Source organism: Euprymna scolopes, chromosome 8 (assembly GCF_053919585.1).
Source record: "Euprymna scolopes isolate OS-2025 chromosome 8, ASM5391958v1, whole genome shotgun sequence".
NCBI classification, from domain to species: Eukaryota; Metazoa; Mollusca; class Cephalopoda; order Sepiida; family Sepiolidae; genus Euprymna; species Euprymna scolopes.
The window spans coordinates 67,518,321-67,536,704 of record NC_136489.1 but is presented as its reverse complement, the minus strand read 5'-3'; the positions used below and the strand labels follow the sequence as shown (position 1 = coordinate 67,536,704).

Genomic DNA, 18,384 nt, shown 5'->3' with positions numbered 1-18,384 from the left:
GATACTCCATCAGACGAGATAAATCCTTGTCCTAAGATCTAGTAACACCAAGAGATCGCGAAAAAAAATATTACAACATATTTAAGTGTCAATTAGGGAGAGAAAACTATGTTCTCTACTAAAAGTTAGAGGAAAACCATCTTCTCTACGAAAAGTTAGAGGAAAGTTTGAGATGTAAAGGAGAACTTTAATTGAACGTTCGAATATCTATGCATCTCATATACATATTTGGTTAGTCCAATAAAGAGGGCTCTATGATTTGTAAAAAACTTTGGCCGAAGTAAAATGAAAATGAAAAACTTTGGCCGAAGTAAAATGAAAATGAAAAACTTTGGCCGAAGTAAAATGAAAATGAAAAACTTTGGCCGAAGTAAAATGGATATATAACAGCGAAACAGTACTGTATGTGGATGACTATAATGCTCCTCACTTTGAGTTGAGCATATTGAGAAGTGATACACGAATTACCATCAGCGTATAAGCGATGCTCTTTGTGTAAACAAATCGAGCAGACGTTGTTCGGACGATGTAAAAACATCGTTAAACTCATGACTCTCGCAGAAGCCGCCAATAGCGTAGTGGTTAGGAGCATTGACTGTCGTACAGACGGTCGGTTTTCAATCCTGGCTTGAGGTAGTTGCCTGTCTAGCCGCACCGATGAGCTGTAAAACAGCGAAACAGTACTGTATGTGGATGACTCTCTCTCTCTCTCTCTATATATATATATATGTAATAAACTGCAAACTAAGGAGAATGGATTTTGGATTTTCAAGCTATTATATTACACCCCCCACATATATATGTATATATATATATATATATAGATAGATAGATAGACACTTTCATAACATATCCATATCCTCACCCACTTATGAATAATTATTTCATTAATTTTTCCAGTGTGATTGATTTTCTTTTCTTCATGAAAAAAAAAAATACTGAAACAAACAAGTGAGGTAAAAAAAAAAACGTATAATAAAATCAAGAATAAACAAAACAAAAACAGCAAACTGAAAATAAAAAGGAGAGTAAAAAAAAAGGAAAAGAAAAAAAGAAAAGCTCTGTGTATTTTGCTTACCTGAGTCCGGTGACAATTTCTATGGCAGAATTGAAGTTTCCGACGATAAGACAATAAGAAGCTAGCCTTAGTATGCATGACAACGTTGCTTTTCTGTCATCATGAGTCGGTTGCGTAATGATTAAGTGCGTGATCCAACTACTCACCTGCAGGAAGAAGAAAGAAAGAAAAAAACGACAGAAATAAAATCATGCAGTTAGATCAATACAAACTAGCAGGACCTGTGGAACACACACACACACACACACACACACACACACACACAAACGCACACATATAAAAGCAGAAAGTTATAGATAAGATACAGTAAATATTATTATATATAGATTTATTTGTCAGTTCAATGGAAGAAAATATTATTGATTAGAGGGTGGTATATGTATGTATGTATGTATGTATGTATGTATGTATGTATGCTTATATATATAAAAAGTCTAAATATGGCGATACAGGTATCATAAACAATTTATTAAATCTGTAAAAATTAACGTACGAGGGGCGTTCCAAAGTAATGCCTACTATTTTATTCCGTCAAAATGGATCAGGAGGATTCAAATTACATTGTTATGATGAACTTATGCATTCATGACCAAAAAGTTAAATTTCTCTATTGAAGATATTGACGACGTAATACTCTAAGAAAGCAACCCGTATCATGGATGTGTGTCAGGAGCAGAGATGCGTAATTGAATTCCTGGCAAAAGTGTATTATGAAGGAGGTTACTATGTAGAAAAATAAATTCTGGATCACAAAAGTGGAAATTCCACGGAAAGATAAATATATTTGGTCAACAAATATTTTTCTAGATAATGCAATAATTAGTTTTTTTTTTGTACAGAAAAACCAATAATACGCAACAAATGAGTTGATTAACATTTCTATGAAAATAGTGCCCATTCTATTCTTAATATAGAACTGCTCCAAATGAGATTAATTAATAAGTACTAATAAATACTCAGAAAGTAATATTGTGCTACATAGTTCAATACAAATAATAAAATCACATTGAAAGAGACAATCTTTAATTTATTTCTTTAGTTGAGCACCTTTTGGCAGACAATATTCTTTCATTGTCCGGTTTCTTTCGAATATTCTATTTTTACGTATTATTTCACTGAATTTTTTCTTTGGTGAAGAACCGCTCACACCATTACAAGAATGATTATATATTATAATAATAATATTAAAAACAGGACTATAGCAAAGGGAGTTCACTCTCATATTCTTATTAGGGGTTGCCAAATTAGCCTTTTAAGTCAAATTACTCGAATTCGGCCTTTTTTTTTGTAACAGTTTGCCTTTCAAAAATTGTATTTGCGTTTTTGCAAATCGTAACGTACGGACGGATTAAGGAAGGAACAAGCAGACTTTTAAATAGGTCGCGTTTTAAACGGCATCGACAGTCACTATAGGAAATTATAGCAACATAAATTAACAAGAATAGATGACGTTTACGTTAAGTAGTTTTAAAATAATATTTTTTTGTGCGGTTGTACTCATAATTGTTCAATAACAAGCTGTCTGGAGCGGTTATAAACGTCATAATGTACCGATTTTTGTCACACCTGAACCGTGTCGTTACATTTCAAACTTCGCAGACCCACATGTTCTCAAGTACTGTCGCAAAGAAACAAACAAATTAAAAAAGGAAAGAAATAAAAATCCGACTCGGCATTAAGTGCAAATGAAATGCATTTATTCGTGGTTCACCGAAAACAACGCCTTTTATTATCGTTCAAAGTCTTTTCGCACATACATGCGTTTTACAACGCTGTGCTATATAACATGTTCTTTTTAAAAGTCTCTGTCCTCGCCACCTGACGCCTGCCGTATCCAACACTTCTCGCCCTCGCCTTCACACGCCCATCTTTCCCGATGCGCACTTCCCTTCTTTTGCTCGAGAAAGTGCTGCCCTTTTTTCTTTTTATTCCCTTTCTTCCTGTGACATCAGTGCGTGCACACTTGCCAAGTTGCATATGTGCTTTAACGGCTAATACTGTTAATATTTTCACTAGCCAGCTATTCTACGGCTGCTGCTGATTTTCTCACATACGTCCATATGCACTATGTTACCAAGAAAGCGTACTGCTTCTTTACAGTATCAGTATAACATGGGACGGAAATAAAAACGGGAACCGGACAAACAATGGAGTTATCAGGGAAAGGATTAAGAGAATTGTTCAGTTATCTGTCCAGAAGTGGGAACGGATCGAAAACAATCATTCAAATAATGTTTTAAATGGGGATACATAAAAATCTTTTTTGTTCTGTCTCAGCTGTAGGGGCTGATTTGCGGTGTTGGAGTTAATTTTTTAAATTTCAAGTATAGTTGCATTTTATTACTTCAGAGAAAAGACCTTCTTCAAATGATTTTGATGTTTAGCTTCTGCAGTAGTTCATCCTTTAGACTCTTTCCAGAACTCCTGATCAATTAATGGTCATATGAAGGTATAATGACTTAGGACGATCACAGCCACAGCCAATATATATTATAAGTGGAGTCTTAAGAGGAGTGCCGCGAAGCAGATGTATTGCATTCTAATGGTAATCGACGTCGGGATCGGTGGAACATCTCACATTAAAAATACCTCATATGCCATCTCTTTATGAGTGTCTGCCCTACAAAATCTTGATGTTTCATAAAAGGCATACGAAACCAAAATATTTCAATCAATAATAAGAAAGACATATTTCAATATTTCCTTTATTTGCTAAGTCTATAGAAAAAAAAAGAATTTAGACTCCCTCTACTGGGCTAGAAAAATCACACCTGTCAGTATCCTATATCGCTATAATGCAACCATTCGCCCGTGTGTGAAGTATTTTTGTTACATCTGGGCTAATGCATCAATACAATGACTCTCTCTTGGATAGGGTGTGAAATAATTTCTAGACAAATAGGCTCCTCACTGTCTGCCAAGTACAAACCCCTCTCACATCATCGTAAAGATGTAGCTTAAGAAAACCAAAACAAACAGTGTCTTAACAAATGTCTCTGACTTTGGAGATCGATGGACACAGCATTTGATTGAAATTCAATGTACAGTACAACTAATGATGATAATCACATCGATTTCGACGTATGACGTCCGCCACAACTAAGTTGTTCGGAAATCCACACAGATACTTTGTTTATAGGGGTGAAAGCTTTGTGCAGAACCAACCACACTTTTTGGTACAACTGCTAATCTCAGCCGGTGCAATGGCTGCCACAAGGCAGAACAGACAGGATTTTACATCCGAGTGCTACTTCTAGATGTATATCTTAATGAAGACTGAGGGTGCATCTCTCTCAGTTAATTAAACGTGCCTCCAGATATCAATATGGACATTTTTACGTTCGGCGCGGTACATACAGCGCTTAGCATTCCCAAAAGGTCGCTCATGTAGTACTGGCCAGGCTCATCTTTGCTTAACTTCGGTAATCTGGAGAGAACATGTTTCAACGTTATTATACTGCATATAATACAAATAATATAGCAATAATAAATAATGCCATAGATAACATTCTGAGATCATTCATTGGAATTAATGCAGGCGATACAATAACTTATGTCAACACTTCAAAGAGCATTGGTGTTATCTCCGAATCTTTCTTATCTGACTTTGAGCACGTAGTGCTGTAGGTGACAAAGTGGCTTCTTATTTTTAACCCCCCTAAGATCAAGATCTCTTCTTTTCACCACCAACGCTCGGAACCTTATTTCTCCTCGGTTGAAATGAATGTCTCACATCTTGAGGAATCCCTCGCTTTGACAAGCTCACAGGACTCACTTTCACTCCAGTTCTGAAACGGAAGACTTTCATAAAAATTTGTTGCTAAAGTCGCTGGAAAAATGCTTGGATCATTCTACCGCTCCAGAAATACCATGTCTTCACGCAATTTTCTACCCCTATAAGTATAAGGCGGGTCCTGCTGCTATATCCGGAGGGATGGGGTTGCTCGAAGAACTCTCTTTTTTCACATGACAAAGTACAAAACTGACGTCGCTATCTAATACTGACTGATATGCGCAGCCTCTTTCACACAAAATTGTAATCGACTCTTCTGGATGTTGACAGTTCAGTTCTCGGTGCGAGCGATATTCAGAATACAATTGCGAATTACTAAGAACTTCTAATCGGCAATGGCTGACGGAACGAGAGCATACTGCCTTTCTTGTATCTCATGAATGTCTGTATAAACAGCATTATTTATATGGCATAACATGAGATGTAATATATTTGATGAGGCTCTGCTGTTTTTGTTTTGTAAAAGTTATAGCCATCAACTGTTCACAACTAAAAAATTATCTATTTGCATTCTTTGATGAAAATTTTTCTAATCATTATTTTTTTGTAACTCTCAGACCTTAATAATTGCGTACTCATTAGTAAAGAAATAAAAGCTATAAGTAAGTTGGTGGAAGTTTATTGCGACAATCGTCCTGAACGTGTTCTTAACATTTATGTGAGATTGATTATAAAATCCCGGAAGAAAAGCAAACTTGTAATAGATCCACTATAGTCATTTCTATCGACACTCTCATATGGTGGGAAGTTCTTTATGAACACAATTATTCATATCTAACAGTATAAGGTGTAATATTTGATGACGCTCTGCTGTGTTGATTTATCTGTATTATTTAAAAATTTGGGTAAAAGTTACAAAACTTAAGATAACCACTATTCCTAAATCAACCAATATCAACAAATTTCTTTAATTAAATTAAAACTAACGACAAATAACTTAATGTATTTTTTTTTCTAAACTATATATTAATCGTTTACCATGAAGTTACAGCATCGGTATTTCAGTAAGAACAGACAGTAATTCAAATAGTGTTTATTTTGGTAGAAAGTGACCTTTTGGGCCAAAGACGCCAACGAAAACATAGATAAAATCTCATTTTTATTTTTCCATTGACAGCGTGAGGGCAAAAAGTGACTATACTGTATTTTTCTTATTTTACTCACTTCTCCAAACCGCTGAAGCAAGTCATCGACCGATGCCTGTTTTTTGATGTTTATTGGTCGTGTTAGGTCAAGGGTCACTTGACGAATGTACTGCGGTGGGGAAACCCGGTTGAACAGCTCGTACTCCGTCTCTGTCAGCAAAAGCGCCACCTCCTCCGGAAAATGGAGAATCTTCTGCAAAGAGAGAAGTTCTTCCGTGTACTTGTAGCTGGCGCCAAGCTCTGGTTGCATGACAAATTGCCGACGACTGTAATCTGTAAAAAATAGCATGGAAAAAGAAACTTGAAAAAAACGCATGTTAAAACATCAATAAACTAAACGATAACGAATAAAGAATAAAAGGAATGGATAACAGCGAAGCTAATAATAGCATTGCAATATTATTATTATTATTATTATTATTATTATTATTATTATTATTATTATTATTATTATTATTATTTAATCGCTAGAAAGCCATCGTCAAAGATTTATCTTTGAAAACAACTTGCGGCGTCGTCTGGAGTATAAGTGACAAGAAGTCTCTCCAGATTTCCAGTACAGTTGAATTTGCGTTATCGCCACAGCCGCTTACCATTGGTTTCTTGTTGCCAGTGACCATTGGTCTTCACTAGAATTCGGGAGGAAACAAGTCTCCCCAAAGTCCCCGTCATATTTACACTCATCCAGTGGAGGTCTGGCTAGTGCTTTCACTCTTCGGTCATTTGATCCTCCCCACTTATTTCGAGTGGCGTTAGTTTATAGTGACACACACACACACACACACACACACACAAAAGGGGCTGCGCACAGGGGGAGTTAACTTGCAATTATGTAGTTTCATTTATAATAATAATAATAATAATAATAATAATAATAATAATAATGATTATTATTATTATTATTGTTTATAAACTAATGTTTTTAAAGTTTCAGCAATCTTATTTATTTAGCATACTTATTTAGAAATTACATTTCACTTGCGTCAGTCACTTATGATCATTGTATTCTATTTAGCATCCGTTTTACAAGGTGGCATGTGTTGGGCGGCGTCCCTATTTTGTCATTATGTTCTTACAGTCCATTAGCGAAAAAAGAAAATTATCCATATAAAATCATCCATATAAAATCATCCATATAACACATTGTTGGCTAATTAGTATTTTTTAAAATTCCTTACATCAATGGTTTCATATCTAAAGCGATTTACATAAAAAATATTGAAATTTTGAATTTCCGCTAGTTTTGGCAGAACCTGTTCTATAGCTACATCCACTGTATAAATCTCACCTGTCTGTTTAAATGTATGTATGTTTGTATATCTCGCAAAACTTTCGACAGAGAAGACGGATTCTGACAAGATCGGTATAATTTTGAAGATCGATACCTCGGACGACAAATACCGAAAAATTGGCCAAAATCATTAATTCCTTCACCCTAAACTGGCCAGTTTTCTATAAAGAGGGGTCGTTACTACCATTTTTTACCCCTCTCTCCACCCAGTCTGCCTACTGTTATTTTGATTTCCCCCTCTGTTACTACCACTTTTTTTACACCTCTCTCCACCCGGATTTCCTACTGTTATTTTACACCCCCACACCTCTCCACATCCGGGAAACGCCGGGTACCCTGCTAGTATCTTATACAAGATACTGTTAACAGCAGCGGATTGAAAGTCATGCAGTGCGCCCAAGTAGCTTCTTTGCCCGAACTATAATATTATGAAATTATCTTCCTGTTGATTGTTTTCCTCCTACTTACAGTTTTGTTTTTTTCAAGACTTTCCTAAGCTCAAACAAATTTCCTAGTTTTGCAATAATCATCTTTCATTTATTTGAGCTCCTTGCATCGAATGGCTTCAAGCCTTTTTTTTTTTTTTTGAGTAATTTTCATTAACCAATCGAACTTCTCTTATCTAACTTGTGGGTGAAGTTGTGGCTCGCGTATTGACTTCACAAACCACCTAAAATTTAATGAGTATCAATGAAGCTGACCGGTCTCGTACTTCCCTCACATTACTTTCGGAGACAACAGCATCATCGAATATCACAAACAGCTAAACGAATGGACGCTAACATTAATAAATATTTAAAATGTTTTCAAGTTCAGTTTTGTCCATAAATAGATGCGCAATCGAGTGACAACAAGCGCTATCAGGATTCATATAATCTCTGTACCCTTCAAGTGGAGGTTTGAATGGTTCTTGCTCTTCCTGGTTGTTTCATTTCAATCCATTTTTGTAGGTCTAGAATGGGTGGGGGGGGGGTTAGATGACACTATTTTTCTTACATTTACACCCTGCCAGTTCAGATCCTTTTGTTTCGTGAAATGTTCTTTACGCGTTTTCAGTTGTGTTTTTACACGGCGTTACTTTATTTCAGTTCTCTTGGTTGGTTTCCACACTCGAAGATTTTCCATATATTCAATTGCTGTAATCCGTGCAGCGTATTGTATCAATACTCTCTTGAGTTACAAGATTTACTACCTTTTCCAAGTTTTGGAGGGAATCGTTCCTAGTGTTCCTACTATTATTGGTATTACAATTTTTGTTTTTACATTTTTTTCATATACACTTTAATTCTCATCTAAGATTGCTTATTTGCGTATTTTTTCTATCCCTTTGAAATGCTGAGATGGTTATATATCTACTATTTGTCAGTTTATTTCTCGCCTTGTTGAATATTATCACACCCAATTCTTCTTGTTTGGATGAGTTTGTCCGTTTCCATGTATCAAAGGATTTTTTTCGTTTCATTTTCAATACTGGTTCCGGTTATCTATCTCTGTGTTCAAAGTTCATTCGCTTGCAGAGTTCCCAGTGGAAAAAAAAAAACACTTTCCGTTTTAGGGTGAGGAGAGGTTAGTTTACTTTAGTCACTTTTGATGTGGTTTATTGTTTCGTCTGTTTGCCCACAGTTTATATTTATTAATTTGCTGTTTTTTTTTCTATTTTCGCTTTTATATGATTCGTGTTGATAGCAATGTTTGTGGGATTGCAAATAGTGATTCTCTTTATCTGTGTAAGTGTTCTTTCATGGCAACATCGTTAGTCCTATCAATATTCCAAGGTGATACAAGCTTTCATGAACGACCTGTTAACTTTCCATAGAAAATTATATTATATGCGAACATTCCGAATGTTTATTCTGTTTATGTATTTATCAACCGATATATTCTTTTTCTCTCTTTTCTGCTTTTATACAAGTATCTTTCGTTTTCATGTCTATAGGTCATCTGTTTATGTCTTTCTGCTTATCCATATCTATTTGTGTGTATCATTATGCATTTATACCTATTTATTTGTCTATCAATCGGCTTTCGTGCCTATTCATCTTTGCATTTCTGTTTATATGTTGTCTCTATTTATGTATTATTTTACAGCTCCTTCTTCAACTAATATTACACCGTCTTCCTTCTACCACTACAACAACACCGGTTCTCACCAGATCATCGAAGTTAAACAACGTTAAGTCTTGGCATTACCAGATAGGTGATTATTTTGGAATACCAGGCGTCGTATGTATGAGGATGTCGACGTTTCACACAGCTCCGGCATCCCACATTGTATCCAGCTGTTTCGATTCTGTACCGTCGCTGGATCAGGCTGGTGTGGATGAGAGAGTGAGGCTGGCTTTGCTCAAACCAACTTCATTTTAAACAAACGCACAGCGTGTGTCATCCATCACCCGCAGGATGATCAGAAGGTCTTTGTTGTTCTGATGGACGAACATTTGACTACAATAACAGCAGAAGCAGGAAGATCATAATGGCCCAGTGGTAACCGCCGCGGACTGACAATCTGAGTGTACCAAGTCCGAACCTGGTTTGTTGCACATAAACTCTTTCACTTAAGTACGTTAGCAACATTCACGTGATCCCTCCTGTAAGTAATCGGTATCCTTCTTGAAAGAATTCTAAATAGAAAGACATCGGAGAAACGAATGCCAACAAAAATCATCATCAAGAATGATGCTCTGCAACAACAAGAAGAACAGCAGAAGCAAAGAAATAACGGTGGATAAGTGATTAACGACAAGAACTAACAACCTTGGCGTTTCAAGTTCGAATCCAGTTCGTTCAGAAACACTTTTACCTAAGAATGTTAGCAACCTTTACGTGATCCCTCTTTAAGTACACCATGTTTTTTTTAGAATGAATTCTAACTGGAAAGATATTGGAGAAACGAATATGAACAATAATCATCTGATTCACACAAAATGAATGAATGCTACCCAGAAAAATATCATCAGCATCAACAACAGCAACAACAGACATACAAAACATTGAACCATTCTGTCTTATTAATAGACATTGTAATTTCATATTGTAATAAAACTTCAATATTGCAGCCAAATATTTTGCTCTGTGGAAAAGTCATCAATTTCTAAAACAGACAAATTATCAAAAATAGGAAAGTATTAGGACAGGTTGAATGTTCTTATCAAACATATTGATTGTTAGCAAGAATTATCTCGGGATTTTTGTCAATCACTTGTCGAAAGCATGACCGGATGCTGTCAGATTATAATGAAAGCTAATGGATGCCTTACCAAATATTAAGTAGTCATAAATTGTCATAACTTGTCACACACTAAATCAATTATCATCAATTAGCTTAAGAATGTTTTGTCATGTGACTGATTTTTATTGTTGTTCAGTAACCTATCTATCTACTACTCTATAATTGCTTATATATATATTTTATATATGTTTATATGTGTTGCAGTTTGAATTTATCTATTTCTATCTTTCTCTGTGTCTATGTATCAAACTGCATGGTATGTATTGTATCTTTAGTGTATCGACTAGCTTAAAAAAAAAAAAACGATTATCGACCGTATCGGTGTACTTGTTGTTTAATAAAAAAATGTCTGGCGGAGTTAAATAGGTCAGTTTAACAATATGTGGAAAATGAAGAAAGAAAAGAGAAATGAGTTTTTAACTGCTTTCAACATTTGAGATGCAGAAGGAAATCTTAATTGGACACTCGAGTATCTATATATCCAATGCAGAACTAAAGTGTTAACCCATGAGCAGAGAACTTTGGTTTCGGAGAAATAAAGGGTAAAATGAAAACAAAAGAAATGTAAAAGAAAAATATCGAATCGTAGCTTAAAAAATAAACAAACAAAAATGACTGCCATTAACCCTTTTATGACTCGGTTGAACTAATTCGTTCAGTCGTAAATAATATAACAGCATAAATAAAGTGAGACTTGAATCAAACACACCTTGTACGTATTATGGGTAGGTACCAGACACCTCCAGATTACAACTGTCCATTACTTACATCTAGTATGCCGCCATCTCTCTCAGAGAATGGAGCATTTCGTTTGTTGTCATAAACACACTTTTTTTCAAGCTGTATGGATAACAATCAAGGTAAGTTTATGAAATGCAAAAATTCTCAATGGTAGTATATCTATTCAACTACATAATTTTTCCATATTGATGACAATCATAGTATCATTACCTTTTAAACTAACTAAAATATGCAATAAATACTTTTTTAATTATCTGCATCATAATTCAGATTAGCCAACTCGTCATGCCTGTGATAACATACACCTTTGGTTAATTTATTTTTATTTCGGACTATTATTCTCATCTTTATTAGTTGTTGTTTTTGATCTTTTATTGGTTTTGTTTATTCACAACGTTTCGGCCAACTGTTCCTCTGGCGTAATAGTCCAAAATAAAAAGAAATTAATATATAATGCTCATCTCAAAAATGAATTCCAATTAAGGAATAATATATATATATATATACAACTTTGGTATTATTGATTGCCTACAAGAAGAAGACACGAATTGGCTAGGCACTAAACAAAAAAAAAATATAAACGCTCTAAATAATAATAATAATAATAATGATAATAATGATAATAATAATAATAATAATAATAATAATAATAATAATAATAATAATAATAATAATAATAATTTACGGACACCAGTGTTTACCAAGAAGAGTTGTAAGTACGTTTTTTCAGAATCGAGACACATTTGTTAGCATATCTAGTCTACTGGTTGCTCACACAACTCAAATCTTGAGATGTTACTTCAACATCCAAAACCAAGAGCTATTAGAACAACCTCATCACAAAACTGGCCTTACATTTTGAACAAGACTACCTTACAACTAAGACGAATAAGAAGCACAAAACAAGCCTCACACAGAAATAGCCCAAAAGCGCCGCCAGAAATGCACCAAAGCTTTCCATTAATGAAAACTGGAAGAACGGACTAATCAATAAAGTGGCAAATATTTTCAGAAATATATAGATAAGAAAGGTTCTGTCAACTTGCTGAAAAGAGGATCGTTCCACTATGCTCAAGAGAGTTGATCATGACTGTTCAAAATCAGGGCTTGATGACCAATATCTTTAAGAAGATGAGTGGTCTCAACAATAACAAGTCCAATTGCTGTCACGTAGAAGTACGGTGTGTTAACAACCTGATATCCAGTTATAAGGTTCTGTTGAGTTACGGTTACTATGCCATGCGACACTATGAAGTGTGTAAATATTCCCACTTAATCATCTGTAAAAAGTTGAATATCAATATAGCAGCAAGTCATGGGAACATATACCAAAAAAAAACTGTTGGAAATAAGTCATATACCATCCACTATGATTATACTATTGCTTATAAAACAGAACTATTAAATCTGTCATAGGCCAAGAAGGAAAAAGTAGCAGCCTTACTTGTAGTCAGTGTCTTTAATGATACTGGCTTAAGTCAAGCTGAATGGAAGAAAATAACGAAATGCCAAGGGCTTTATGCACGACATGAAAAGAAACTGAAATCTTAGGAAGAGCTCAATCATCCCATTAATTATAGGAGCAAAAGAGCTTAAATTTCATTTAATTAACTGATTTAATTAAAAAAAACACCCGGCCAAAATATCCGGTTAATTAAGTACAAGATACATTCAAACAATTGCATTTAAAGGGAGGATGGGGGTTAGAATCTCAAAAGGATATCTCCATTAGAGTCTCTCAAATAGCGAATGAACGTCTGGTATCCGGTAGGACGCCCTATCACAAGCTAAAACAAAATATAAGAAAATTGAAAGAAAATAGAATAATGTATGCGAATAGATTGAATATCCAACTATACACCATCTTCGAGTATCCTTGATCTCTCTGCGCAAGGGTTTTCCAGGTAACGTAACACAATACTTCATTTTACAAGTAAACGCTGAACAAATATTCAAAATAACAATATTCGAAGTTCAAATAAGATCCCTTCGACACGACTATATACTGGCTCATACAAGAAATGACGTATCTTCTCTTAGTGTCGTTACTTCAACTACCGGAACTTATCAGTATACTTAACTATACTTGTGTAATGAGGCCGTTACACTTAAATTGTGTTGCAATATTTTGGATTCTAATGGGGTATATATTTAATTGCCGCCCACATCGGCAATATTTGGCACAAGGCCTGGAAAGTGGGATACCCGCAGGCTCCCCTAAAGGAGGGGCACGCCTGCAATTTTAAAAATTGCCTGAGTAACCCCGTCGGCACTCCCCGGTCGGGGCGCCTCAGGCAGCAAGCAATAAACTTGCCCCACCGGAAAGCCCAGTGGCAAGGCCTGGGAGGGTGGACCTCCTAGGTATTACCCAGGCGGTGTACCTCAGTCCAACAGGTGCTGGGCCGGTTCCCGGCCCCTCACCTGTTGGGCTGAGTGTCAAGTGACGAATCCTTGACTTGTACTACCCTGTCTCCATGCAGCCGAGGCCGCTAGGAGACCATCCCCATCAGAAAGGAATTCTAATGGGGTATGATCCCACACAGTCGGACGATTCTATTTATAAACGATGCTGCTAAGAACTGACGAATCAAATTAATTCACGTTCTGCTACCAACCAATCAGAAACCAGAATTGCTTCATTAATATTAAACCTTTTCTGGAGCAATTTCACATGTTCTTTTCCCGGGTTTCGACACGGTAAGAATATTTTGTTCTGTGGAACTGTCTACTACAAACGAATCACCTCCCAGGACTTGTGTGTAACAGCGAACCATCTGAAACTGTTCTGAAACTCAAAATGGCTTACACTTCTAGAGCTACATATCAAATCTCTCGAACCCATACGTTGTCTGGCACAGTCACAAAAGAACAAACGAAAACGGAAAGACATAAAAAAGTAAGACTCAACATTTCTTTACGTGAATATAAAAAGTATTTATTCCAATAATTTCCGACAACGCATTTCACTATATTTTAAAATATCACTCACGCGTCGAATATGCCTGCCGAGATGTTCTTTCACGCACGTGCATTTGTGGTCACTTGCCTTAACGCTTTTTTGACCACGCGGCGTATTTTCTATCTCGTCGCTCAAGAGTCAAAACACGTCCGATCACTTTCATTGCTCGACCACGTGCTGTCTTTTTTCTCTTTTTTTCTCCTCCTTTCCGTGACGTCAGCGCATGCACACTTGCTTAATTTACATATGTGCTAAGACGGCTGCTGCTAATATTTTCGTCAGTCAGCTGCTTCTGATTTTCTCACACGCGCGTTATAGGCGCTGTATATAACATGCTCTGAAATCAGATTAGATCAAGAAAGCCAATAGTTAAGTGCCCAATTCTGAAGAGGAAAGTTAACATTCTTCTCTTCTTTACTGAACGTTCGAGAGATAAAGAAGAACTTTAGTTGAACACTCAGATATGTATCTAATATAGAGATCAAGCATCAGCATCAGAAAGCATCTCTTGATTTCTAAAACTCTAAGTAAGATGAGTAAAAATGTACATATTTTCGCTTAGGTTCTTATTTATTCATGAGGAAAGAAAAAACATAAAACACTAGTGTTTGCGTCTCTTATAATCAAGGAACTGTCCATTAAGTTCGCGTGAACGAATAAGGGCAATGTTAGCCAATGAGTAAAAAGGTCCAATGGCGTACCAGTGCACCTATTAAAGCGATTTCTATTGGTGAACTAATATAATTTTACCCAATTATTTTCTTGTCCCCTTCAACATGAAACTCTTTCAGGTTTCGTAGTCTTGACATGCTGACAGGAATCAATACTAATTTGGTAAGAACTTCGCTATAATTGAATATTCCACTACTCTTGGTGAATGTTTCAATTTGGATTTTCTGCAAAAATAGTCTGCTTTTGTAGCATTGATAAGTCACTTCAGTTCTCAAAGACATTGCAGTGAATTGAATGAAAGAACCATTTAAATACATAAGCAGAGAAAAACGTAAAAATAAACCATTAACTTTGTCAAAATTAGATCATTGTTGAAATCGATTATCGATCTGCAACTTGTGTGAACTCAGAATGACTTTTTATTGGAATTTACGCACTAAGGTTCAGATTGGATTATAGATTTATCAGGTATGAACCGATTTTGAATTTGATTCATATGAAACAAACATCATCCCTGAGTTTTTTTTTCGTTTGTGTTTCGATTTTATTATTGTTTTAACTCTGCAAATCGTTTTAAAATCGCATAAAAATACTATTTGTCACCCCAAACAAGTAATATAACAATAAAATAGAATAAATAGCTACAGGAAGGAAGTGATTATGCCTAGGATGATCGAAACCATGTCGAAAGAATAGATGCTAAACTACTTTCTCAAGTGGGAGATAATTCCGGAGAGAATAGTCAAATGACAACAGAACAAGTACCATGTTTTTTTACATAGGCATCACCACTTATCAAGACCAAGAGGCGACTAGAGGATAAGGGTTAAAGAGTGTACAATAGACAATTGGACAATAAAGTAATCGTTAGTAATGAAAATTCGGTAAATTTGTTAACTTAAGTGGAACGGCTCATCAAAAACTTGTTTACGTTAGACTTGAAGACAACCATATTGTAGTCAGCTGGAAAGCAGGAAAATGGAAGACAATTCCATAGGCGTGCAGTTCTAAGAAAGAAGCTTTTTTCATGGAATATACGTTTAGGTTTAGGCACAGATAAAGAGTGGGGGGAATTATTGCTAGTGTTTACAGCTAGACGAGTGTTTCTTGTGAAAGTTTGGCGAGGGGGGGGGTGACCATAGATTACTCCTACGGCATAGAATGGGTAAAATGAATTCCTAGTCAGAAAAGTTTCCACGTCTATATAACTTTTTACGATAATTACAATAAACTAATATTACTAATCCTTATTCAAATTTTTATTAAAGTCAATTACATGATTTTGATTCTGGTAAATGTTTATTTGTTTATTTAAGACTTGAGCTTAAGTGGTTAACAAACTGAAATTCATATCAGAACGGAATAACTCAGTATTTTATCCGTTACGTCACAGACCATTGCGAACAATTGTAGTACGCTTTTTTAATTCTTGTTCTTAGATGTAAAATCTAACTACTTGTACATCTCGTTCGAAATTCCGCGCAAATTCCTGAAGTCGATAGAAAGACTTCTAAGTTCGAAAATAAATCAAGACGGTCGGGGATTTATCGGCTGAAACGTTGTAAAAATAGCAATCAATAAAGTGAGATTAGTAGTTTGCATAATCCGAATGATAAAAATTATCAATCGTTATCTAAAAAAAAAATAAATAAATAAACTAAACATAACTCACATTATAATCCTTAACGTCTGACAACCGTGTTTCAAAAACATAATGATTAATTAATTAGTTTAAGCATGACTCCTCTATATACAAATATATAGACATATACAAGAGTGATGGGACAATGCTAATATTTTTCTCGATTCTGATACAATTATCGATTCTGTTCTAAATTCCCGATTCCGATAGAAGTACTGATCCGATTTCTTTAAAATCTCTAAATATTGAGCTATAAATGTTGTGATGGTTACCGTAAAACCCCATATCATATGTGCATATATTTTCACAAATATAAAAATACATTTGTGGTGGGTGATATATAGATTTTAGTTTTACTGATATGGTTCAAATCAATAAATATTTATCATTTATTAAAAATTAATATAGCAATAAAAAAAATTAAAAAAATTAAAAAAAGACAATTAAAAAAATCGTTTTTTTTTATATCGGAAAATACGCTCAAATTCCTGCGATTTGGATACTGATTCCGATACCTTAAAAAGTTCCGATTTTTTCAATTCCCGATTCCGATTAATCCTACTAATAAACATATAAACATATGCGCACACCTAACTTTACGTGTGTGTACGTGTATGTGCGTATGTGAAGAGGAACGATGATAGAAAATAAGAGAAAGGGCGTTGAGTATTATTTAAGATGCATAAAAAGCGGATTGAACTTTCTGCGTCGGATTATCTTGCATGTGAACACGATCGATCATGTCGAAAAGATGGTGTCATTCTGTTAAAGCAAAAACAATATAACATGAAGATAATATAGAAACACTCTTATGTAGATTAGACGGCTTTGTTCCGGCAAAAGAAGAAGAGAGCAGATCTCCCCCTCTCTTTCTCCCAGCTATCAAAAGAACGAGATTTTGCGAATGCACTTGAGTGTTCTAATAATATCTCTCGGCATTTGCGTCTGTTGACAACTACTGTAGTCAAATCTCTCGCTTATCCGCACTTAATCAATATAGTGATGGAACGGAAACTCGTTAACTAAAAAAAACGAAGCCAGAACGTTTTGAACTCTTTTTTTTGCAGCGGCGGAAGAAAAGCGGCTGCGTGATGTAATAATATTTAAATTGCTGGTGTGCATTATATAAAGGCTAGAATTGTAAATTTCCACGTAGCGCTAGAATTCAGGAGAGTGAAAATTTCCAGTAGAATTCCAGTGTTACGTAATAGACATGCAGTAGCCAGTGTGATATACGGTATAATCACGTTGAAACACCGAAATTAAGCAACGTTGAGTCGGTCGGTACTAAAATGAATGACCATTTGGAAACTGCAGGGGTTGTATGTACTCTCCACTTAGCTTGGCATTGTTTCCAGTCGGCTAGCACAAATCATTGTCAAGCATCGCCGATTCAGGAGAGGTTTGATTAGCGATTGCGCAACTCCTGCCTCACAATTAATCGCACAGTTACCCTTACAGTTACAGGAGGGTATCCATTGTCTCTTGAATGTGATGTGGCGAATAAGGCGCCCAGATCATTTTCTTTTTATTGAATCGGCAGAAAAAAAAAACAGGCAAGGGGTTCGGATGACTGCTTCCTTCCTCACCCCAATAGAGGATGAGTTAGGGTTATTTGTGCGTATACTTTTACGAGGAAACAAAAATTAAAACTAAAAAAAAAAATATTAAAATCGATATGAATACGTGTTGTTTCTTTCTTAATAACGTCCACAAAAATACTTAGTAGACATTACCAAGTAAATTAGAATCCTTCTACCGTGATAGAAAACTGACTGAATATTTGATATAATTAGATTCTTCTTTAACCCCCCCGCCAAAAAAAAAAAAGATC

General features: G+C 35.4%; 1 protein-coding gene across 1 annotated transcript in view; it reads right to left on the bottom strand.

The window, feature by feature from the left end:
* The window catches only part of LOC145283595 (uncharacterized), a 3,312,299-nt gene that overhangs the window by 205,154 nt on the left and 3,088,761 nt on the right, over positions 1 to 18,384 (bottom strand). Inside the window, exons 17-18 of the mRNA XM_080132527.1 lie at positions 6,036 to 6,289; positions 1,079 to 1,224 (exon numbers count right to left, since the gene is read on the bottom strand). Of these exons, the coding sequence (XP_079988653.1) occupies positions 1,079 to 1,224; positions 6,036 to 6,289 (400 nt within the window). The remainder of the gene's footprint in view (positions 1 to 1,078; positions 1,225 to 6,035; positions 6,290 to 18,384) is intronic.